The 26374-nt window shown below is 41.0% G+C and overlaps 1 protein-coding gene across 2 annotated transcripts in view; it reads right to left on the bottom strand.

Moving 5' to 3' along the window:
- AP3S2 (adaptor related protein complex 3 subunit sigma 2) overlaps positions 1–26374 on the bottom strand; it is a 57641-nt gene that overhangs the window by 14185 nt on the left and 17082 nt on the right. Inside the window, exon 4 of one of the 2 annotated variants that reach the window (XM_072799949.1) lies at positions 20376–20447. The exons of the other annotated variant lie outside the window; for it this stretch is intronic. Within the exon in view, the coding sequence (XP_072656050.1) occupies positions 20376–20447 (72 nt within the window). The remainder of the gene's footprint in view (positions 1–20375; positions 20448–26374) is intronic. 2 annotated transcript variants of the gene reach the window in all.

Here is a 26374-nt window from a genome sequence, read left to right on the forward strand (position 1 = left end):
GGTTCAGTTAGAAGAGCATGTGGCTCTTGATCTCAGGGTTGTGAGTTCAAGCCTCACATCAAGCACAGAGATTACTTAAAAAAAAAAAAAAAAGGCAAATGCTGATAACTTTTTTGACCTCTTCCTGGTTTGGCTGGGAGAAAGGCTCCTAGGAAAGCCCAGGAATTAATGAAAGCCTCTGGAGAGTAAGGAGAGAAGAAATTCTTGGTAGGACGAGGTCTGCATCATCCACCTCCTTGTCCATGCTAGAGTGTAGTGGCTCTCAACAGACCAAAGCATGAAGGATACTCTAAGTGGGCTCAGTACTGACAGTAGAAATCATTTGAGTCATCTTGGCCAAGAGTCAGCCTCTAGTTCCCATATTTTCAATTTTAGAGAGAAATGAAAAGGGGAAGAGGACATAAAAGGCCTTTCAGAAACCTGATACCTAAGCCTTCTCTCTTCTCCCTACTTTCATTCCAAAGTCCAATATTTTATCAGTGTTTTGAAACATGCTAAGGACTGCCCATCCTCAACTCTGTGGTTTGCCTTTCATCTCACCTGTCTACAAATGAACCATGGTAATTAGACTTAACCACTGTCAGTCAAGTGTCTATGTAGATGCAACTGCAAAGAACAATATGGATCACACAGAGAAGTACCAGGCATACTTGATTCCACTAGGAAGTTGATTCTCTAGCTAGAGAGACAAAGCCATCTATGAAAAGCCCACAGCAAATATCATTCTCCATGGAGAAAAACTGAGAGCCTTACCCCTACGATCAGGAACACGACAGGGATGTCCACTCTCACCACTGTTATTCAACATAGTACTAGAAGGCCTAGCTTCAGCAATCAGACAACAAAAAGAAATAAAAGGCATTCAAATTAGCAAAGAAGTAAAACTCTCTCTCTTCATAGATGACTGTATATAGAAAACTCAAAAGACTCCACCCCAAGATTGCTAAAATTCATACAGCAATTTAGCAATGTGACAGGATACAAAATCAATGCACAGAAATCAGTGGCATTTCTTTTTTTTTTCTTTTTTTTTAAATTTTTATTTATTTATGATAGTCACAGAGAGAGAGAGAGAGGCAGAGACACAGGCAGAGGGAGAAGCAGGCTCCATGCACCAGGAGCCCGATGTGGGATTCGATCCCGGGCCTCCAGGATCACGCCCCAGGCCAAAGGCAGGCGCTAAACCGCTGCGCCACCCAGGGATCCCCATCAGTGGCATTTCTATACACTAACAATGAGACTAAACAAAGAGAAATTGGGGATCCCTGGGTGGCTCAGCGGTTTGGCACCTGTCTTCGGTCCAGGCATGATCTTGGGAGTCCCGGGATCGAGTCCCGGGATCGAGTCCCACATCGGGCTCCCTGCATGGAGCCTGCTTCTCCCTCTGCCTGTGTCTCTGCCTCTCTCTCTCTCTCTCTGTGTGTATGTCTATCATGAATAAATAAATAAATAAAAATCTTAAAAAAAAAAAAGAAAGCGAAATTAAGGAATCAATCCCATTTACAATTGCAACCAAAATCATAAGATACCTAGGAATAAACCTAACCAAAGAGGTAAAGGATCTCTACCCTAAAAACTACAGAACACTTCTGAAAGAAATTGAGGAAGACACAAAGACATGTAAAAATATTCCATGCTCATGGATTGGAAGAATGAATATTATGAAAATGTCTATGCTACCCAGGGTAATTTATACGTCCAATGCAATCCCTATCAAAATACCATGGACTTTCTTCAGAGGGTTGGAAAAAATAATCTTAAGATTTGTGTGGAATCAGAAAAGACCCCGAATAGCCAGGGGAATATTGAAAAAGAAAAATCTGGGGGCATCACAATGCCGGATTTCAAGCTGTACTACAAAGCTGTGATCATCAAGATAGTGTGTTATAGGCACAAAAACAGACACATAGATCAATGGAACAGAACAGAGATCCCAGAAATGGACTGTCAACTCTATGGTCAACTAATATTCGACAAAGCAGGAAAGAATATCCAATGGAAAAAGGACAGTCTTTTCAATAAATGGTGCTGGGAAAATTGGACAGCCACACGCAGAAGAATGAAACTAGACCATTCTCTTATACCATATAGAAAGATAAACTCAAAATGGATGAAAGACCTAAATCTGAGACAGGAATCCATCAAAATCTTAGAGGAAAACACAGCCAGCAACCTTATTTACCTCAGCCACAGCAACTTCTTACTAGACTTGTCTGTAAAGGTAAGGGAAACAAAAGCAAAAATGAACTACTAGGACTTCATCAAGATAAAAAGCTTCTGGGGACACCTGGGTGGCTCAACGGTTTGGCACCTGCCTTCGGCCCAGGGTGTGATCCTGGGGACCCGGGATCGAGTCCTATGTCAGGCTTCCTGCATGGAGCCTGCTTTTCTCTCTCTCTCTCACTCTCATAAGTAAATAAAATATTAAAAAAAAAAAAAAGAAAAGAAAAAAGGACAAATACCCACCATTTGCTTTGACATGGATGGAACTAGAGGGTATTATGTTGAGTGAAGTAAGTCAATTGGAGAAGGACAATCATCATATGGTTTCACTCACACAGGGAATATAAGAAATAGTGAAAGGGATTATAAGGAGAAGGAGGGAAAATGAGTGGGAAAAATTAAAGAGGGTGAAAAACATGAGAGACTCCTAACTCCGGGAAACAAACAAAGGGTAGTGGAAGGGGAGGCGGGAGGGGGCATGGAGTACTGGGTGACAGGCACTGAGGAGGGCACTTTATGGGATGAGCACTGGGTGTTATACTATATGTTGGCAAAACGAACTTTAATTTAAAAAAAAAGAAATGCTTTATATATCCATAAAAAAAGAGTCAAACAGTAAATTACCATTCCATTAAACTATTTTAACGGAAACCTTCAAGAATATAGACAATCTGAGTAAACATTTTTCGAAAGAAGACATACAGATGGCCAATACATATGCGAAACGATGCTCAAAATCACTAATTCTCAGAGAAATGCAAATCAACACCACAGGAGATCACCTCACATCAGAGTGGCTAATATCAAAAAGACAAGAAATAATTTGAGTATTGGTGAGGATGTGGAGAAAAGGGAATCGTCATGCATTGTTGGTGGGATGTAAACTGATGCAGCCACCTTGGAAAACAGTATGGATACGGAGGTTCTTCAAAAAATTAAAAATAGATTCAGCAATTCCACTTCTGGATATTTAGCTGAAGAAAATAAAAACATGAACTTGAAAAGATGTATGTACTCTCATGCTCACCATAGTATTATTTACAATAGCCAAGATATGAAAAAAATCTGTGTTCATCAATGTATGAATGGATAAAGAAACGGCAGAATATATATACATGACAGATTATTATTCAGCCACAAAAAGGAAATTTTGCCATTTGTGACAACATGAATGGACCTTGAGGGCATTATACTAAATGAAATAAGTCAGAAAAAGAAAGACAAATATTGTATGACCTCTTATATATGGAATCTTTTTTTAAAGTTTAATTAATTTATTTTAGAGAGGGAGAGCATACGTGCACCTGCAAGTGGGGGAAGAGGCAGACAGGGAGGCAAAGGATCCCAAGCAGACCCCACAGAGTGTGGAGCCCCACACAGAGCTTGATCTCACAACCCTAAGATCATGACCTAAGCCGAAACCAAGAGTTGGACGCTTAACTGAGTCAACCAAGTGCCCCTCTAATATATGGAATCTTAAAAACAAATAAACAAACAAACTCATAGAGAACAGATGGTGGTTGTCAGAGGTAGGAGGAAAGGGGATGATGGTGAAGGGGATGGGAGAAATATGTGAAGGAGGTCACAAAGTAAAAAAATTTTTAAAAGAGCGATACAATATGTATTACTGATATGCCAGAAAAAGAAATGGAACAATAGGAGAGAGAAAGTATACTCAAAGATTAATTAAAAAAACATGTAATTTGATTTTACATATTGAAAAGATCAGATGATATCCCAGAAAAACTGATTCAGAATGATTAACACAAGACTAGGAGCTTCAGGGGACACATGGGTGGCTCAGTGGTTGGGCACCTGCCTTTGGCTCAGGGTGTGACCCTTGGGTCTGGGACCAAGTCCCATATCGGGCTCCCTGCAACGAGCCTGCTTCTCCCTCTGCCTGTGTCTCTGCCTCTCCCTTTCTGTGTCTCTCATGAATAAAAAAAATCTTATAAAAAAAAAAAAGACTAAGAGCTTCAGGTTTTATATTGTTTGGAGGGATGAGAAAACTGACTTCCAAATTGGAATTTGTAGATTGATGCACCCAGCTATCATAAAAAATTAAAGGGCAAGCAAGGCAAAAAGAAAACCAAAAAAGAAGCAAGAAGTGTTTTATGATGCACACTTGAGTGTGTGTGTGTGTGCGCGTGTATATGCTTATGTATAAATGAGATAAACGACAGCAATGACACAAGGGACAGCAGAGAGGCATTAGGATTATTTTGCTACTATAAGATATCTGCACTGCCAAAAAATTATGCTGTAAAGAAATATTACCTAACAAAACTATGGATGCTGAATTACTAGGTAAAAAATAAACTGGGTATAGAATAGTAAGAAAAGACCGAAAAAGTATACTTCACATTCCTATGACTTCTAAAACAGAGTATCATGAACACAATTTAGCTTTTTCTTTGCTGCTCGCTGTTAACTTCTGTCAGTGAATGCACTCTGACTCTGAGATACCCTCTGGGAATGCAGGCACAGGGTTGTCTGGTCCCAAGCAACTCTGCTGAAGTAAAGAAAGCAGGCAAAGAAACAAACTGCTTTGTAAAGTTCGATTTTTCTGTTTTCCTTGTTATGAGTGTCTCCTGAACTACATTTATGACCTTCCTTAATCTTCAGATGGAGACAGGACATTTGCACTGTTTCCTCCAGATGTCCTCTTGTCATGTAACTCCACAAACCTCAATTCCTCGCCCTTGATTTTCCTTCCTTTTCACATTCACATAATCACACATTCTTTCAGTGAAACAGGAAGGGAATCTAGCGGAATCTCATCTTACATGAGTTTAAGCTGTAAGCCATCAAAAGAGGTGGAAACATACGTAGCCCCCCATCCCTGACATTGCCGTAGTCTTCCTTCCTCAATGGCACTGCTGCTTTTTTTCTTCCAGCTAGCACTAGCTAGGGACCATACAGACTGAAATCTGTATTGTGTCTATAAGCATTAAAGTCACTCCAAGCAGCAGAAGATGCTTATGAGAGGCACTTGACAGCCACATTAAGAGCAGAGACAGAGAAGAGCCGATCCCAGGCTCCTATTTCACACTCACTCCAGGCACACATGAATGGAGCAGAATTGTGCATGACATCAGTCTGTATTTGGAATTTTCATCCTTTATCTTTTTTCCAAATGGTGAGAGTTGAATCTGTATGAGCTAAATATGTTCATCTGAGCCCACCTGTACTCCCTACACACAAGAGGATGTGTTAGTTCGGGGCATTCACTCATTTTCACCAGAAGAATGTGACCTCAAGCAGTATCTGTTTTCAAATATGCTTAACATCACAAAATGGTAAGAGCTGGAAGGAGGAAATGAAGATAAGATGTGAACCCTGTCCTCAAAGGGTTTAGAATCAAATAAGGAAGATAAAGCATGGACAAAATGAACTGATAAAAGGAAGGCTGTAATAGTACTCTGATCCTAGTACAAAATGCTACGGAAGTTCAGAGGAGGGTGGGCCTCAAACTGGTAAATGGAGGAGAAGGTATATGGGCAGAGGAGACGGCACATTGCCCTGTAACTCATGAACTATTCTCCATGCTCCCCTAACAGTTCTTTAATAAAGGACTCCTCACTCACTGGCTTCATGTTTGACACTGTTTGAGTGTTTACAGTTGACTACAGCAAAGCATGCTCATTGTATATTATTCCTTTTTTCCAATTTTTTTCTTTTTCCCAAAGAATGCCTATTGTGAGTCAGAATGCTCCGTGAAATAAGTTCTTAAAGATATGCCAGCAAGACTTTCTTACTTGTCTACTGTTTCATCCTCCTTCACCTCCTGCCTATCTTCAGTATTTTGCAATGCTGGTCCCAAATGGTAAGCACAGTACTGGGTAAAGGAAATGACCCAGGCCTTGTCCTCTTGAGTTTCATCCTCTCTTTGATTGGTTATCTACTAACAAAACATGACCCAGATACATTTCTTTCCACACTGAGGATGCTAGAGCAGGAGACGACACTAAGGGCAACATGTGGCTCTGGAACCAGCAAATCCAGGGTCTGAATTCCATCTCTGCTACGTATCAGAATTGTGTGGCCTTCGAGAAACTGAGGTTTCCTATCTCTGAGCTCAGCTTCTTCTTTGGTAAAATGGAGAGAACTAGAGTTCTTACCTGAGAACTAGAGTTTTTGCCTAATCTAAAGACAAAATAAAATGATGCAGGAAATAAATGAGACATTGTATTTCAGGCACTTAGCTATTATGTGCTTGAAATGTAAATAAGCATTTGATGAATACTAGTTAATAATTAGTATTATTTTTAATTTTTATTTATTTATTCATGAGAGAGAGAGAGAGACACACACACACAGGCAAAGGGAGAAGCAGGCTCCCTGCGAGGAGCCAAATGTGGGACTCGATCCCAGGACCCCAGGATCACAACCTGAGCCAAAGGCAGACTTTCAACCACTGACCCACCCAGGCGTCCTGTCAATAGAGTAATTATAATCAAAATCATCTTGTCCAACCTCCTTCCCAATGCAGGAATTTATTCTTTAGGTCTTGAGGCAGAACAGATCCTTCCCCTAAGTGGAGAGAGTCCACTGCGTTTCTAAGCTGCCCAGCCTACTGTGGAGCAACAGTAATTGTCAGAAATGTTCTTAATCGTTCTGAGCTGTGATGTGCTTGGAACCATTTCCATCCCCTGCCCTTACCTCTGCCTGCTGAAGCCGCAAAAAATAAGTCCCTGCCCTCTACTCTGGGATTATCACTCTTCTTTATCTGACCAAATGGCAGGAAGTCAAGTAAGGGAAGCACAATTTATTTGACCATCAAGAAAAAATTTCAAGTGCCATGCTCTAATCCACAAACCTGTTTTTAAGGAGATGATCTACATCCCCTTAGCTCCCATTCCTTCTAAAGCACTGCTCCTGGGATGGTCATGGGCCCTGCTCCACTCTCTCTAGCCCTTTACATGCTGGATCAGAAACTTATGAATTTATTACATCCCTAAATACAAGTTATATCAGTAACTCAGTATTGCTGTAGCACAAAGTTCAAAGCAGGAAATGGTGAGAGAGAGGCAGGCTGGGACAGGTGTCAGAGGTCTTCGTAAACAATGTGAAAAGGCCTCAGTGCCATTACTTTGGCAATGGTCCCCAACTCTTTCTACACTAATGAAAATGCATTTGTATGACACGCTTCCTCAATCACACAGGTGTCATTTCGCATTCATAAGGCTTCTCAGGAGGCAGGGCAAGGAGTGAGGCAGGGGATGGAAATGGTTCTCTCTTTAAGAATCACTACTGTGGGACACCTTCTCTTTAAGAATCACTACTGTGGGACACCTGGGTAGCTCAGCGGTTTACAGCCGGCCTCTGGCCCAGGGCATGATCCTGGAGTCCTGGGATCAAGTCCCACATCGGGCTCCTTGCATGGAGCCTGCTTCTCCCTCTGCCTGTGTCTCTGCCTCTCTCTCTCTCTCTCTCTCTCTCTCTCTCTTTCTCTCTGTGTCTCTCATGAATAAATAAATAAACCTTAAAAAAAAAAAAAAGAATCACTACTGTATAGGATACAGAGCCACCGAATAACTCAAACAAGGGAGGCAGACAGTGAAAACACATTTTTAATGTCATTAGGCAGGTGTGTAAAGCACGGATTTAAGGGAGTAATATTGGAGGCAAAGAGAACAGTGGGAAAAAAGTAAAAATAAAGACAAGATCACTATTTCTTGAGATAGACAACCACTTACTAACTCCAATCCTCAAAATAACCAAAAGTGGTGGCTGTTACTGTATTTCACCAAAGTCAAGTTACTGTACTCCACCAATTATAAAAACACCATTATTTTATGTACCACTAAAAGAGAAAAATATTGCCAATTAAACTATGAAGTGCCAGTGAAGTAAGACAAATCCTGACCTGGGACATGAACATGACAAATATACCAAAAATGGGAGTGCAAGAATCAATGAAGTATGGTATCATCTCTGTTTTACAACTGATGACAGTGAGGCACTAGGATGTTTTTCTTCAAGAGGGTTGCTTATGTAGCACAACTAGAATCCAGTAAAGACAGAAGTCTACAAAGTCACTTCAGGCAGAACTTCCTCAAGGAATATAGGAACTCCTTCTGCATCCATTCAAAGACTATCCATCTCCCAAGGGAGCAAGAGCAAAGCAGAGTCCTACCTTGAAACTAGTGAGCATGCACAGGTCATAAACCTTAAAAGTCAAGGATTAATTAAAATCTGGTTTACAAAAAGAGGCCTCTCACTGTGCTGATCAGATATATCTAAAAAGCACTTTGAAAAGATTTTTAAAAACCACACATAGAGAGCAGCCCAGGTGGCTCAGCATTTTAGAACTGACTTCAGCCCAGGGCATGATCCTGGAGACCCAGGATCGAGTCCGATGTCGAGCTCCCTGCATGGAGCCTGCTTCGCCCTCTGCCTGTGTCTCTGCACCTCTCTCTCTGTGTCTCTCATGAATAAATAAATAAAATCTTAAAAAAAAAAACCCACACAAAGAGAATTAGGACACAAATTTATTACATGTCAACTGATCAACTATATTTCAGTGCCCTGTGCTGTTCAGAAAATCAACAAAGCATTACAAACTGACGCTCTTCCAAGAATTTTCAATATACTGGAAACAACGGAGACTAAAAACTTTAGAAGAAGGGCAAGACAAATAACCTGAAGAACTAGAACACTGAAATTCAGAGAAGACTTCATCAAAGGGCTGGGCCTTGAAGCCTGGAAAGCCTGACACGACGAAAAGTGAGGGTGTTGGGAGGAAGGGGGACTGGTGTGGGCACAGGCAAAGAGGTACAAATTGGCATAGTATGTATGGAAGTATGTATGGAAGACCTGTCTGATGGGCCTGAGAGGTCTGTGTCCCAAAGCAGAGAGATCCTAAGGGCAATGAGGGTCCACAATCCAGAGATCCTTGGACACAAAAGGGAAGAATGTCAACAGGAGGAAAAATGGGAGAAATATTTTCTATGGAAGATTAGACCAGTGAGGGAGGTTGGTGGAGAGACTGGATATAGCTGCTAGAACTATAATGTTAGTTACCTGGATTCAGGTCAGAGGAAGAAAAAAAAGAAAAAAGAGAAGAAAAAGAAGAAGTAGACCTTCTGAAAATACTGAAAGAACCAAGACCACCTGGTGATCACTTGGAACTGGAAGGTAAAGCAGGCATCTCTGAGACTGCATGCCCTGAAGGAAGATAATGTACTGACATGCTGGGGAAGTTGAGAAGATACTGGGTGGAGAAGTAGTGTGTGAAAGGTAGGCAGGAGAGGAGGTAGAGTGGGGAGGAGAATATGGGTGTGGTGGCAGATCATCCAGATGAAGGAGTATTGCACACTTTGGGAAATACAGCCTTTAACTTGGTTAGAATGAAATGTAGATGTCATGGGACACCTAGGTGTCTGCTGGTTGGGTGTCTGACTGTTGGCTTTGGCTCGAGTCATGTCCTTGGGGTCATGGGATTGAGCTGGGATTTTCTGCTTTTCCCTTTACCCCTCCCCCTGCTTGGCACACGCACTCTTGCTCTCTTGCTGTCTCTATAAAATAAAATTAAATAAATAAATAAAATCTTTTTTTTTTTTAAAGAAAGAAATGTAGATATCATCACCATTTTGATCAAAGCATATGTGTGCTCAAGGATGAATGCATAAAGAGAAAGCCAGCAGGGTGCCCAGGGACTGAGATATGGGCTACACACCCATTTTTCTCACTCTGTAGCTAGGAAAAGGAGCACCAGTCTTAAAGCCCAGGGGATCGGGCCCAGTCAGCAGAGAGCCTTCCTTTCTTGAGGTTTCCATAATCAACATTAAACATGACACATACAGGGTAAATTCAGGCATGTAGATTCTGAAAAATCTAAAGGGCCACACTTATGTAGTGACTGGGCAAAAAAACAGGCAAGTGCTCAGCTCCTGGCTTTGACAGGATAACTCTTCTTTAGTACTCTCAGCAGTTAAACCAGTGGGGGTGGACCAGGGCAGGCCTCTACCACAGCTGCTGAAAATATCTCATGGTACCATGGCACAACTGGCTGACATCACAAATGGGTTCAATAATTTGTTCTCCTCAGAATGTGAACCTTAATTCTTGAGGTCATAAATAGATAAGGCCACAAAGATTTCACAATGACTGAGAATTAAATGGAGTATATTGCTTTCACCAAGCCTATAGATCCATCTGCTTTCAGGCTTATAAATGTATCCTAAGGCACACTCTGGGCCATTACCCTTGCTCTGCACATACTCCCTTGGCCCTCCCCACTTGTGCTCTGGGCATAAATCATAGTTCCTAGGCTAGGGTAAAGCGACTAATTTGCAAACCATCTATCAATTTATCTGGCTTCAAGCTCAGACTCTGCCTTAGAGCAACAGAGAGCGATTTAACTGTTTACAATGCTAGGCAATAAAGCTTGTATAGAAAGAGAATTGCCTATATTCTTCAGTGGAGTTGGCCTTAAGACCCCAAGTAATAAACAGGCAATACATTGTCAAAAGTACAAACATTTGTCAAAAGTAATTCCCCACACTTACCTAGTTCCCCTCCCCAGAGGCAATAACTCTAATTTCTTCTGTAACAATGGCTTACAATGACCTAACTCTTATTACACAGGTGACCCTTGAATTACTTGGGAGCTAGGAGCACTGACCAACACCACCCCCTTCAACACACAGAGTAAAAAATCTGCATGGAAATTCTGACTTTCCCAAAACTTAACTCCTAATAGCCTACTGTTAAATGGGAGCCTTGCTGATAATATAAACAGTCAAGTAACATGTACTTTGTATGCTGTAACGTATTCTATAGTGTATTCTTACAATAAAGCTAGAGAAAACATTAAGAAAATCATAAGGAAGAGAAAATATAGAGTACTAGACTATATTTATTAAAAAAATAAAAACAAAAACTTGCATATAAGTGGGCCCATACAGTTCAAAACCATGTTGTTCAACGGTCACTATACCTCCCGTTTCTCACTTCCATCCAGCCATACTGGCCTCCAGGTCACTGTACCTGCTATTCTATCTACCCAGAATGCTTCTGTCCAGAAAGCCACATCTTGCTCACTTCTCCTAGTTTTTTGGATATTTACTCACATGCCACCTTATCAGAGATACCTTCCCCAGCCACCAGATATACCCAACCCTTAGCCGGCTCTATTTTCTCCCCTGCCTTATTACCACCTGATCTATATTTTGTCTTCCCCTACCAGATAAAAGGTTCATCAAGATAGGAATGTTTTATTAACTTTCCCAAGCACCTAGAATAGTGGATGGATAAATGTACTCAACGAATGAGTAACTAGAATGTTACCAAGTACTGTTAACCAGATTCACAGTAGTGAACGAGATAGTCTGATCTCCACCTTAATAATGGTATGAGGGAGAAAATGGGCAAACAAACAAGAGCTATGTGCTACCATGATTCCCTGTCCACATGTAAGTTCCTAAGGCATAACTCATACAGTTCCTATGTGGCGGAACCAGGATTCAAGCCCAGGGATGCAGGCTCTGGACTCTGTGCTCTTAATCAGATAAGTAAGCAAAAACACACTACATTAAAGGCAATCGCAAAAGTAGTTGAAGGGTGCTGAGGGGCGGGGGAGAACAAGGCAAGATACTCATTTCCATCTATGGGTAGGGAGAGGAATGTCAGAAAGGTTTTTTGAAGACTAGCTTCCTTGAAGGGTGAGTCAGAGTTGTCAGTCTGGGGATGCAGGGGGCTAGAGATTCAGTTTGGGACATAAGCGAGTTTGAACTGAAGTGAGTTCGGTTGGTAATTTAGAAGTTACCAACAGAGATAACAGATTTCCTGAGAGTGTCTAAAAGAAAAGAGAAGAGGGATTAATATACGAGGGGTCAGCAGCCCAAAAAGCCAGATGGAATGGTCAGTACGGTTGAACGTGTGCAATGGGGACTAGGAACCAATAATGTTTTTTTTTTTTTTTTTTTTTTTTATTTATGATAGTCACAGAGAGAGAGAGAGAGGCAGAGACACAGGCAGAGGGAGAAGCAGGCTCCATGCACCGGGAGTCCGATGTGGGATTCGATCCTGGGTCTCCAGGATCGCGCCCTGGGCCAAAGGCAGGCGCCAAACCGCTGCGCCACCCAGGGATCCCACCAATAATGTTTTAAGGAGGAAGTGTGGAAATGGCTTGATGAGAAGGTCCCTGGGAAATGCCCACTGGACTCACCACCACAGAGGATGAGGCTCTCTACATTCTGCTCACTATTCACTCCTTCAAACTGTGCCAGCACCCCATAGGGCATCTGCACATGTATCAGGCAGGAGCCCTACTGGCATTTAGTCTAGGGGGTCAGGGATGCTAAATACCAGCAATTCTATGAAAACCTACACTACCCAAAAGGTCAATAAGGCTCCATTGGCAGACCCTGAGTAGCTGAATGTTTGGTTGGGTCCAAGTCTCCCCTAATGTTCACAAACTCCTGCCCACCCTTTGCCATACCTTCATTTCCTACTGCTTTATCTCTTTGAATTCTGGTTTTAGAATGAAAAATGAACAATTCTTTGATTGTCTACATATCTATCATAATATTCATGCTTTAAAACTGTCAAATTCTGAAATTTAATGAAAGAACGTGGGTTTTTAATGTTCTAAGCATTTCAGCCTGAGACTTGGCTTGCTGATTTTTTTTTGTAAATTTATTTTTTATTGGTGTTCAACTTGCCAACATATAGAATAACACCCAGTGCTCATCCCATCAAGTGCCCCCCTCAGTGCCCATCACCCAGTCACCCCCACTGCCCCACCCACCTCCCTTTCAACCACCCCTAGTTCATTTCCCAGAGTTTGGAGTCTCATGTTCTGTCTCCCTTTCTGATATTTCCCACTCATTTTTCTCCTTTCCCCTTTGTTCCCTTTCACTATTTTTTATATTCCCCAAATGAGTGAGACCATATAATGTTTGTCCTTCTCTGATTGACTTATTTCACTCAGCATAATACCCTCCAGTTCCATCCATGTTGAAGCAAATGGTGGGTATTTGTCATTTCTAATGGCTGAGTAATATTCCATCGTATACATATACCGCATCTTCTTTATCCATTCATCTTTCGATGGACACCGAGGCTCCTTCCACAGTTTGGCTATTGTGGACATTGCTGCTATAAACCTCGGGGTGTAGGTGTCCCGGCGTTTCACTGCATCTGTATCTTTGGGGTAAATCCCCAGCAGTGCAATTGCTGGGTCATAGGGCAGATCTATTTTTAACTCTTTGAGGAACCTCCACACAGTTTTCCAGAGTGGCTGCACCAGTTCACATTCCCACCAACAGTGCAAGAGGGTGGCTTGCCGATTTGTTATACAGGAATATTACCACCTCCTTTACAAAAGATGACTGGGCATAAAGTTCCCAGGGTAATGTCTGGCACCAGGCAGCTGCCCAATCAATATTAATTTCCCTTTCTGTGACTACCCCTCCTCTTGATGAGTGCTCTACTCAGGAATTTATACAGCCTTCATTGCTCCTCTGTGGCAGCACTGATCTTCCACCTCAGGCTGCTAGGGTTTTTCCCCAGCTATTTGACTTTGGGCTGCCACACCTATGGTACTCTCCCAAGCTCACCCATGTTGTTACCAGAACAGACCGCTGCACTCACAGGCTGCCTAACACGCTCCCATGTCTAGGACCCGACACCTAGCCAAAAGTGGAGATGGGCCACCATCTACCCTGCCTACCTCCATTTCAGAGCCTAGCCTCAGAAATAGCCATCTCTTCAAAGTCCCACTCTTCTTTCTACCTCTGATTACATATCATTAAATAAAAGAACTCATGATTAGGTACTATATTTTTCTATATACATTTTCTATATATATATAAGCATACATATATACTTTAGTTTTATGAAATACTATATGCAAAGATAATATATATGTGTGTATATATATACACATGTGACTAAATGCAGTGCTTGTGTTCACTTCTATAAAAGGTGGTGTAAAAAGAGAGCCCCCTCATATAACACGCTGCCTACTGAGAAATTACACTCAACTTATGGAATCTTTTCCAAAAATGTTGCTTACTAAGGAATGCCTCTATGGGACCCACCTTTCTAGCTGGACTATGAGCTTCTTGAGGGTTGGGCATTTGTTCCATTTTTGTATCTCCATATCTAGCACAGCGTCCTTCTCATTAATGTTTCTTATTCATCTAATAATCAGAGGGAGGAAAAAGACAAAAAACATTCTCAACAGACATTAGTACTTTAGGTCAGAGAACCAAGGTAAGGATAGACAATTTGAGGAAAGCCTCTATAAGGAAGGAGGCAACTGTCTCCCAGATATGGAAGCAATTTATTCTGTTGAGAAATTTTAATTTTTTTAAAGGAATTTTAATTTCTTAAACATCTTAACTTTACATGATAGGTATAGGATATGAATGCCATAAATTCTGGTAGAGAAACTGAAAAGCTGCTACATGAGATGCATGAGATGAGATTGACTTTAAGAGTCAATCATGCTTCCTTCTTACATGAGCATTCTTCTATTTTTCAGATAACAAAACTTCTAAGTTCTTGCTTATAAAGTGATTCTGAAAATGTCAGCTTTTCTTCTAAGAAAATACACGAAAAAAGTGTGGTAGTCATTAGTATTATTTCTAACTATTTCAGGTTCCCTCTAACCCTGGGTGCATTGGAGGAGTGCACTTCTCTAGTCACTTAGGTGTAGGCAGGTAACTTCCCCGGACCAATGAAATTTGAGTACGGTGGGGTGGTGTGTCATTTTAAGAGCCAGGGCACAAGTGCCCAGCTGGAAGTAGAGGTTGAGGAGGCTTTCATCAGCCTAAACACCCAAGTGACTATAGTGAACAGAGACACCACAATGGCCACACAGCATAAGTGAGGAAACCCTGTGGCTATATAAGCTACTGGAATTATGGAGTTATATATTACCTTGTCTACCTAGATTGATACAAACATCAAGCCTGGCAAAGGGTTCTCAACTAGGGATTAAGAAATTCTGGGTTTTGTCTCAGAAATAGGCCAATTCTCTCTTGAATCATCAAGGATAACAGCAAGAACAATAGAATTAATCTCAATCCCAGCCTTTTAGGGGGCCTACAAATCAACAATATATAATTTGTTTTATCTGCAACATATCCCAGTAATATCATTAGTAATAAGCCTTGCCATTGACCACAATCTTGACAAACAGTGGGTTTTATTGAAAAGGAAGGATAACAAACGGAGGCCTCTAAAGGTCAGATTTTACTGTGTTGTGTACACTGTCATCCTAATGCCCTTAACCATTAATAAGGAATGATTAAACAAAGTAAATAGGCTCTGTGCAATTTCAATTGGCAGACAATGAGGCAGTGCAAAGTTCAAGTAAGGAAAGTAAAATGTGTAGTGTAGCAGACAATAAGAGTGGTTTGGAGCAGTCTTAGCTTTTCTTTCTTTCTAAACAAAGTATAGTGACATAGGAAATTTAAGAAATCATCATTGCTAGTCTCTGTCAGTTGTTCTGAAAGGATAAGATATTGGCCTCTGAAAAATATTGTTACAGAATTCTTATCTATCAAGCATCAGTAGAGAAGGGCTCAGGATGTGATGGGACAAAAGGCTGGCCTATGCTCCCCTCCTCTCTCTTAGGCATTTTCAGAAAGAAATAAGTAGCCAAGGATGCTTAGCAGGCCAACTAGCACCTTCTCAAGCACTAAAACTCAAACAGAATGTCTTATTCTTCTACGCCAAAACAGCAACTCCTTCATCACTAAAAACACACAAAATATGTGTCCCTCACTTTTTCTTCCATTCTTGGAGACTAGCAATCAGAGTACCTGCTTTATGTCACTAGGGTGTGGAGGACCTGACTGTCATTAAGGTGTGGAGAACCTTAATGGGCTCTGTTATCACAAGCTGTGTTCCCAGAAGGGACATTAAATGAGCACCCTCCTTTATTACGTTTATGATCCTTTCATCTTGGGCTCACCAGTTCTTTCTAATCTTGAGCAATCAGCATTTTTCCATTTCAGCAGCCTATACTTAGCAGAGATTTTTAAATTCCATACTGAGGTTTCTTGGCTTCAGACTCACCCAAAAGCATATGTTCCAAGTCTCCTGAGACAGCATTGCAAACTCAAGACTAGAAAAAGGCTAGATAAATTCCCTTGGCACCACCACTGAATTATAATTCTGATGACCAAATCTTGAAAGCCCAACGAGTGCCAAATCCAGCTTTGCTGATGAAGCACTAGTAGATCAAAATGTTAGGCTACCCACATAGTTTTCTTTGAACAAAACTCAATTCACCATAATTAACATCAACACCCAACTTAGTCATGACATTGAGCTGTGTTTGGGGATTTCTGAAAGCAAAAGGGAACTAACTATCCCAGGCAAGATAAGCTCCAAATGGCACAGTCTGTATTGAAGACTATCCCAAAGACTGTGAAATCAGACTTCATCCAGCCTGCAGCAGTTTAAATCATGAACAACTTTTTGAGTCTAGTTACCTGGGAATCTTTGGGACACTCATGTGACGACTACCCTACCCCACTCAGGTACCATGCTGGATTTAGTAAGGACGACAGGGCAAACCACGGTCTAACCAAGTAGGGAAAACATACCAACTTATATAGACTAAGGTACACATAGCCAGAAATAGCACTATAAATGGTCCACAGAGATCATGATAGGCTAGTGTAAGGAAGACAAGCTTTAGGGGGTAGGATTCGAGCTGAGCCTGAAAGACAGGCTGGATTCAGTTATAAAAAGATGTAAAAAAGCAATTCAGGCAGAGATTCTGAGCAGGAATTACAACATGACTAAGACTAGTCCAGTCTGGCTGCAGCAAGAGGTATGTGGCAAGAAGTAATGGTAAGCAAGGCTAAGATAAAATAGGGACAATTGTCGACACCCTTGAATGTCTGGCCAGCAGATCAAGGCTTGATAACAGGGACCAAAACTGGTCTGTGTTCAAGGGAACAGATAGTCCAACAGGTGCTTTAGGGAAAAAAATATAATTATGACATGCAGGGTCAACAAGAAGATAATGGAAATAAGGTTTGAAAGCCTGACAGACACAACTGAAACCATAACGAAAGACAGTGCTTGACCCATAGTTGGAACCAGTAACAAAAATATAATGGACATTACTGGGGTAAGAGAGGAAATTTAAATATGAGCTATGTATTGAGTAACAACATTTATTAGTTATGTTAAGTATGTTAAATATGTTAAGCATATTATGGTTAATTTATTACATTAATTACAGAATTATGTACAATATATTATATAAGACAATGTCCTTGCTCTCAGATGTCTGCTGAAGTATTTAGGGATGAGAGGTCATGATGTCCGCCACTAACTCAGATGGGTAGAGAAGAAAAGCATATATGTACGTAGAAAGATATAAAAGCAAGTATGCCAAATGTGAATAACTGGTGAATGTAAGAATGGATATAAGGAGTCTATGGAGAGAAGCAACAGATTTTAGCAACTGATTGGCTATTGGTGGTAAAGAGGGGCAAGGTTTTGAGGTTTTGAGTACATTTGCCAGAGTATGATAGCAGCACCACTGGAAAAGGAAGGCTGGAGGAGGAAATGGTTTTTAGGAGACACATGCTGAGTCTGGCTTTGTCTAAAAAGTAGCAGGGAGAAATAAAATGCTGGAATGAAAGGAGGAAGAAATGCCATCTGGCAGTGGGAAATTCAAAGATGGAACTCAGGCCATACCGGACTAGAAATTATAAGTTTGGGACTTACCCAGGCAGATAATAATTTAAGTCAAAGAAAAGGATGAGATCTAGGCTGAAAACAGGACAGCAAGAACGAGGTAAGAGATGACTGACAACGTAAGTTAGTGAGAGAGGTGGAAAGAGAATAAGAGAACAGCCAGGAGGCTTCTATGTAACAGAAGCAAAAAGTGGAGAAAGGACTAAGAAGGCAGTGCTCCACGGAAGGATCAGTAACATTGAGTGCTACAGAAATCTTCCAGGTGATACCGGCAAATAGGATTAGGAAATCATCAGTGCCTTTTGGGTCAGAGTGAAAACCTGGTAACAGGGCTCTGGAAAGGGAACAGATGAGGCAGAAATGCAAGACTGAGTGCAAATCACTCACGCATTCAAGACGTTCACCTTAAATGCAAGGGTGGAGATAAGACACCAGTTACTCTTTTAGTAGCAGCAGGACAGGGAGCTGGGTTCTGTGACGGAGTGCAGCCACAGCAGAAGGAACAGGTACAGACATTGTGGTGTATGCCAGGGAGAGACAGGAAAAGGATCTGGTTCTACATGTGGAATGAAAGAAACACTTTCCTCTAAGCCAGGAAGAAAGGAAGAGCGAGGAGGTAAAGAGACTTAGGATAGAGAGGTTTCTTCAAGGTGACATTCCTATTGTCCTCTGACAGGTCCTTTACCTACCTATCAGTAGAAGATACACCTGAATTAGCAACCACTCTACGTGAGGGCACATCACCTGCTGGAAGACACCTTCAGAGACTATAAAGGTGAGCAGGGTGAGGCCCTGGCTCCTTGTGCCATCACTTTCCAAAAATCTCAGGAAATATGGACGATAATTTCTTGACGTTAGGAACTAAAAATAGTTTTATAAACTATAAAAGGAATCTGCAGCCTTAGCAAACTACTTTATGGAGCTTATTTGAAGATAAGACACAGAAGAAAGAAAAAAAATTTGATGGCTTTTTATTTCCTTTTAAAGCCACGCCCACTAGCAGAGATGGACTCTGGGTTTGAACTATGGCTTTCCTTAAGAGAAATTATAATATAGCGCCTTGAACAACTAACAAGCTTAAAGCAACTCTACATGCTTGCAAAGAGGGCCAAAAAGGTCTCTGAAGTTTCTAAGATTCTTTCCTTTGAAAAGGGAGAGGGACCACCTCAAAAGCACCAGTGAGCTCTGGATGCCTTGAGCCTGTCAAGGAGTCCCAAGGCAAGGATCTCCAGTAAAAATGAGCTTCTGTGATTCTCTTGTACCAGGTTGTTCACAGACCCTCAGAGCCAAGCTAGGTGTTGAGAGAGAAAACTTCATTCCTTTCAACATCCAACCATAAGAATACACTCCCTGCATTCGCCAGAGTGTCATCTGAGAAACAGGAGAGCTGATGGAGACTCAAAATGACAAGAAAGTCCTCTAGATGGCAATGGCAATGGCAGATTTATGAACAACTACCTCGCTGGGATGAAAAGAGTAATGAAGGATCATGGCTCAGCAAGAAGCCATTGTCTCTTAAAAAAATCATTCACTCTCTCCACGGGCCACAGAGCATTGTGATGACAATCAACTGAAGAAAACCAGGACCAAGCACATCTAAGGTGAACAGCACAGGATACACCATAAGCTCAGCTCCATAAAATACACATGGCAGTTCCTGGCCCCTCGCTGGCTATCTCCCAACTTTAACTTGACACATGAGGACACAAGCCATGTCAAAGTTATGTCAGCAGCAGATCTGAGAACATGTACTTTGCACCACTTCAATTCTGCCTGATAGTCTGCTTCCCTACAGAATATCACCAACCTCAAACTACGTTATAAATGTCTGAGTCACTCTATATTACTCTTTGGGAAAGTTATAAACTTTACTGGCAAGATGAAAGACCGTGTGTCATGATTCTTCCGAAGTTTCACTGTCACTAGATTATGCCAAGGAAACTCATTTTACTATCAACATGAAACAATTTCTCTCACCTTTGTTGTGGCAGCCAGTCATTACAGTGACATTACTGCCTTCTACCAAAAAATCTGTCTGTAAAAAAAATGAACTGTGACATAGGCCCAGTAATCTCATGTGTGTGTTAAAAGTGGTAACTGATCTTGGCAAAACACTCCCAAAACTATTAATAAATTCTTAAATGAAACATGTCTGGGACTATACTTAGAGTAAAAAGCCAAAAGAAAGAACATAAAAGTGTAGAGGTAGATAGAGATATACTAGGCTTTTAGTTTTCTTTTCTTTCTTTTTTTTTTTTTTAAGATTTTAGTTATTTGTTCATGAGAGACACAGAGAGAGAGGCAGAGACATAGGCAGAGGGAAAAGCAGGCTCCTTAAGGGGAGCCTGATGTGGTACTCGATCCCAGGACCGTGGGATCATGACCTGAGCCAAAGGCAGACGCTCGACCACTGAGCCACCCAGGCATCCTAGGCTTTTAATTTTCTAATAACGCTGGTTAGAAAGAGAAGGTACCTTATCCATATGGAAGATCAAATCCAATTCACAAACATTTTCAAAACACTTATCCAAGGTCTCCACAAAAACCTAGGAAACAAGGAAAAATAGATCAAGAAATAGGAACATATTCACATCTTTATAAATGTCACATTTAAAAGTAAAGGGCGGCAGTCATGATACTATTTACCTTAGGATAAATCTCAAAACAAACCAAAAAACTACCAATTTTAGGCAATCATCTTACCTATCCCAATTTAGAGGGCACAGTCTAAGACAGGACAGTCTTGTTTTTGGTAGAGCAATACAACTGGTATTAAACACACGGGGTTTTCTTCCCCTCTCTATAAGGTGCTAATTTACATAGGAAAATAACAAATTGAAATATCAACTATTTGCAGTACTATGTCCTTTCCACAAGCCTCCATATATACCCATACAAAAAATTTTTATTATGGTATTGTCATAGTTTTGTCCTAATTTCAATTAACTCAAAATACCTTTCCACGAATCAATTAACATACAACTTTTTTTTAACTTAATATAACATTTAAACAGAAAAGTGTATAAATGATAAGGGTGCAGCTTAATGAATGTTCAGAATGAACATACCACATAACCAACCACCATCCAGATATTGCAATGGAATATTAACAGTTCCTAGATGATCTCCTCATGTCCCTTCAGACAAAACACCCTCTCCAAAGGTAGCCACCATCCTGATTCCAATCATCACAGCTTAGTTCTGCCTGTGAACTTACATAGGTGATTTCATACATGTCTGCTTTTTGTCTGACTTTTGTTCAACAGTGCTTGTGAATTCTTCTGTGTTGTCATAAAAGAGCTTGTTCATATTCACTGCTGAACAGTATTTAATAGAAATATTTATGTGTTCTCCTACAGATGGGACATTTGAGTTGTTTTCAGCTTTTGACTGGGTATAAACTAATATAAGTGGAAATCATATTTCTAACCACTTTGGAAAACTATTGGACATTATTTATATTATTTATTTACTTGCTACTCATTGTATTAGCAATTCTACTCCTAAGTACATACCCACCACAAATGTACACATGTATATGCCAAAAAAACATATAATAATTTCATAACAGCACTATCCATAACTTTTCACATTTTTAGCAGTGGCTGAATATTTTTCTGAAAGGATAACATCCTTGAACAGAGGCTTATTTTCAATCCTGTGCTAGGTGGGCATTTGGTGAGCTCTTACAATCCAGCAACTCCAAGTCCTTCAGTATGGGAAAATTTTATCAAATAATTTAGTTAAGAATTTCCTCCCTTTCCTGTCCCTAATATGTCTTTTGGAGCTGCTTCTACTGAGGTATTTGACCTCTTCAATTTCTTATCCTTTCTTTTCTTTCTTTAAGGAATGAATGAATGAATGAATGAATTTATTTGAGAGAGAGAACAAGAACAAGCAAGAGGAGTGGTTGACAGAGGGAGAGGGAGAAGCAGGCTCCCAGATGAGCAAGAAGCCTGACACAGGTCTCCATCCCAGGACTCTGGGATCATGACCTGAATTGAGTCACCCAGGCATCCCTTCTCATCCTTTCCCTTCCAGTTTTCTCTCAGGTTTTTAATTTTTCTAAAAAAAATTTTATTTGACACAGAGAGAGAGTGCACACACACGTGTGTACAAGCAGAGAGAGTGCATGCACGCGTGTGTACAAGCAGAAGCAGAGGGAGACGCAAGCTTCCTGCTGAGCAGGGAGCCTGATGAGGGAGCTTGATCCCAGGACCCCAGGATCATGACCCAAGGCAGACTCTTAACTGACTGAGCCACTCAGGTGTCCAGGTCTTTAATTTCTAAAAGAACATTTTGTTCCATTTTTCTTTTTTATTTAGCAGTCCGTTTTTTATTTCCCTGTGGCTTAAAGACAGGTTTGTTTGTTTTATTGTTTTCCTTTCTTTTATGGTCTCTATCTCCTCTACATTGCTCTTTATGGTTTGATCATTTAAGCTCCATCTGCAATGTTAGAGGCTTTTATCAGATTACTGATCATCCTTGTTTTTTTAATCAGAAGAATCAAAGGCTGATTGGAAGCTCCACAACTCTAGCTATTTGCTGGGGATCCTCCCCTTCATCCCCTTAAGCCTTTTTAAAATTCCTTCCCCTTAGATTGCTCAGATTTCCCAAAGAAATTTTACGATTTCCAGCCTGAAGACTAAAAGACTAGCTACCCAAAATTTGGGTGCTAAGTGGTGGCAAAGGGCTAGGAAGTCAGTATACAACATTTACAAGGTACATGTTCATTTGATCCCCATGACATGCACCATCAATCATGTCTGGTGTCCCCCAAACCGGAGAACCAGAACTAGGGAAAGGATTTAGGGATCTAACTGGTTCTCAGGCATCTTTCCCTGCCCACTCCACACCACACCCAGTGGCTGTGGTGCCAGCTCAGTGCCTTGTGAGGCTTCCATGCAGTGTAGCAGTTTGGCTGTCAGCCTTCTCTACGCTGGCCCAGGATGTGGCTTCCTTGGACTTACCAAGTCAATTACCAAGCATCCATATTCTTTCCTCCTTCCAAAAAGTTACTTGCTATTGTTTCCTCTCCTGTTCTATCCTTGTGTATATATATACATGGCCTCTAGTTTTAAAAGAAAAAAATGAACTTAGAAATCTGGAAGTTCCCAATAGGACTTAAAAGAATGACTAGTGTTACTAGGTATCAAAATTCACTGCATAGCTTTGCTCATTAAAATAGTAAAATACTAACATAGGAATAAAAGTATGGGACAGTATATAAAATACTGATATTTATAGATGTGTATGAGAAAATACATTCCCTTCCCCGAAGATGTAGCAAATCATTTTAATTACTGTCAAACGCATAATCCAGTTTTGGAAATTTGTTAAAGGGTTAAAATTCATACAAAACCTACTATAAATTAAGACAAAGGTAAATTAAAGTGCATTGTATCTATGTCTTAAAGCAAAACCTTCCATAAAAAGCAAAAGTGGGCTTTTGCCTTAAAGCTTAATAATGCTGGCTCTAGAAGTCTATGCAATTATGAACAAAAATGAATTCTCTGAAATTATTGGGTCAATAGACCAAATTCAAATCATGATAAAATCTACCATCGGCTTGAATTCTGTACTTCAAGAATTTCAGACAAGTTATGCTGAAAAGCCACTGTTGAGAAATCCAGTGAAGCACAGGGACACATCATGGGCATATCATGGGTTTTGAAGCCTAAGAAAATTAAAAAGTTGACTTTGTGTGTAATATTTTCAGAGGTACTCTAGGAAGACCAAAAGCATGAAAGCCACAGCAGTCTCTGAAAGAGTCACTGTAGCCTGCAGTTGCCCGGCTGCTTCCACGCCCAGCTGCTTCCAAGCCCAGAGCTCCCATACCTGTTGCCACATTCATGTAGCCTCCAGTGGCTGACACCACTAAATCCTCTTCCTCTCCCTTTACTGCGCATTGCCTTTCCTCTTCCCTGCCCTACCAGGTTTGGGGACACACTTCATCATACATGGGGCCTCTCATGCCAAGAAAATACAATTTTTGACAAAGTGATTTGACAAAATTTTTAATTGGTGGGGAAAAGATGCAATAGTTGACCGTACTGGGACAAATGGCTATTCTTCAGGGGAAAAATTAAAGGTAGCTACCTGTCCCAATACAGACATAGAACACCTTACAGATACTACTGAGCTAAATGTTAAAAACAAACTAGAAAAGCAATGGAAGATCTCCTTTGTGCCCCTCAGGTCTTGCAAAGGGAGCAGATTTAGTCAGTCCATGGGAAGCTTCTGGGTGGCTGGTATTGTTAAAATAGCACTGCCACAGCAACCAGGACTCTGGAGTAAGATGCCTGGAACATCACATAGGTGAGGAAAAGGAGACTGTATTTCTTAACAGCACTGTGCCAAGGGCCTGCTTTTATTAAAGAGGGTTAATGAAATTAAGATTGGTGTATTAGTTATCTTGGGCTGCCATAACAAAACACCACAGGCTATGTGGCTTAAACAACAGAAATTTATTTTCTCAGTGTCGAAGGCTAACAATCCCAGATCAAGGTCTGGCAGAACTGGTTCCTTGATGAGGGATTTCCTCCAGGCTCACAGACAGCCACCTTCTCACTGTCTTTGAAGGGACTTTCTATGGTTTGTGCACATGGAAAGAGAGAAATCTCTAGTGTCTGTTCCATTTCTTTTTTTTTTTTTAATTAATTTATTTATTTACGATAGTCACACAGAGAGAGAGACAGGCAGAGGGAGAAGCAGGCTCCATGCACCGGGAGCCCGACATGGGATTCGATCCCGGGTCTCCAGGATCGCGCCCTGGGCCAAAGGCAGGCGCTAAACCGCTGCGCCACCCAGGGATCCCTCTTCCACTTCTTATAAGAACACAAATTGTATCGGATCAGAGCCCCACCCCTATGATGTCATTTAACCATAATAACGTCCTTGAAAGCACTCATTTCTAAATATAGTCACACTGGGGGTTAGGGCCTCAACATATAAATTTGAGGAGACCCAATTTAATCCCTAAAAACTGGGTTCTCAAATAGGCCAGTAATACAGAATGAGATGGGATAGCTTCAGAAAAGATATTCCCAGATAAAGATAAAAAAAGAGCAGTCAGATGTATCTGTTTCTTTTAGAGCTTCAAGATACCATCATTCAAGATCATGATCAAGATCAAAAGAACATAAAATTCAGATAATGTAGGAAGAAAATGCAGGAGCCAGAGCAGAAGCAAAGAATATGCTAATGTATGAACAAACTGAAGATGCTACAGACTCAGATAGCAAAATAATAAGACATGAATCTAAAAATAAATCCTATAAGAAATACAAACTTGAGGAACATAATGACAAAGAACACTTTTCTTATAAAGGAAAGGAGAGGCTAAATTCATCTGAAAATGGTGTGGACAAAAAAAAAAAAAAAGAAAAGAAAAGAAAAAGAAAGAAAAGAAAATGGTGTGGACAGACACAAACACAAAGAAAGTAAGTCATCAAGAGGCAGAAGTCACTCAAGACCTACCGTCTCATTAAAGGCATCATCACAATAGAAGCAGGGAGTGGAAATGATCAAGAAGTCATAATCTAGAAGCAGAAAAACGAAGGAACAATGATCCAGAAGCAGGGGAAGCACTGTGGATCAGATCTAATTCCTGCTCAGCACCAACAGGCATAGGGGTAGAAGCAGGAGCAGCACAGGAAGAGATGACAGGTAGAAAGAAGACAATAGAAAAGGAGAAGTTTTTTTTTTTTTAAGATTTATTTATTTATTTATGATAGACAGAGAGAGAGAGAGAGAGAGGCAGAGACACAGGCAGAGGGAGAAGCAGGCTCCATGCCAGGAGCCTGACGCGGGACTCGATCCCGGGACTCCAGGACCGCCCTGGGTCAAAGGCAGGCGCTAAACCGCTGAGCTACCCAGGGATCCCTAGAATTCACAAAACTTTAAGCCAAACTCCTAGTCTAGCCTTCTTCAGAGACAGAAATAGCTATGGTTGCACAAAAAGCTTTAGCTAGGGGCCTGGAAAGGGCAGAGGCTGAAAATGACAAGACTGGCAAGAGGCAGTTGTTGAAAAACAAAAACAAGAAACAGCCACAGCGACAGGAGGCTGTTCTCAATGCTCTGGCCTTGTGGGTGGTACAGCAAGCTCCCCTTGTCCAGGGGGAGCACCTTGGGACCCCTGTGGGTGCTGAAACCACAAGCAATACCCAACCCTGTACAGACTATGGCCTATATGCATACATTTGTGATGGTTTAGTTTATGAGGCCCACTAAGAAATGAACAATAGAACAATTATAATAATATATTGTAACAAAAGTTACATAAATCTGGTCTCTTCCTTGCTCTCTCAAGATTTTACTGTTCTATACTCACTCTTCCTGTGATGACAAGAGATAAAAACATGCCTGCATGGTGAGATGAAGTGAGGTGAGTGATATAAGTGCTGTGACATAGTATCAGGCTACTACTGACCCTCTGATAAGTCAGAAGGACAAGCTTCTGGACCTTGGTTGA

Source organism: Canis lupus, chromosome 2 (assembly GCF_048164855.1).
Source record: "Canis lupus baileyi chromosome 2, mCanLup2.hap1, whole genome shotgun sequence".
NCBI lineage: Eukaryota > Metazoa > Chordata > Mammalia > Carnivora > Canidae > Canis > Canis lupus.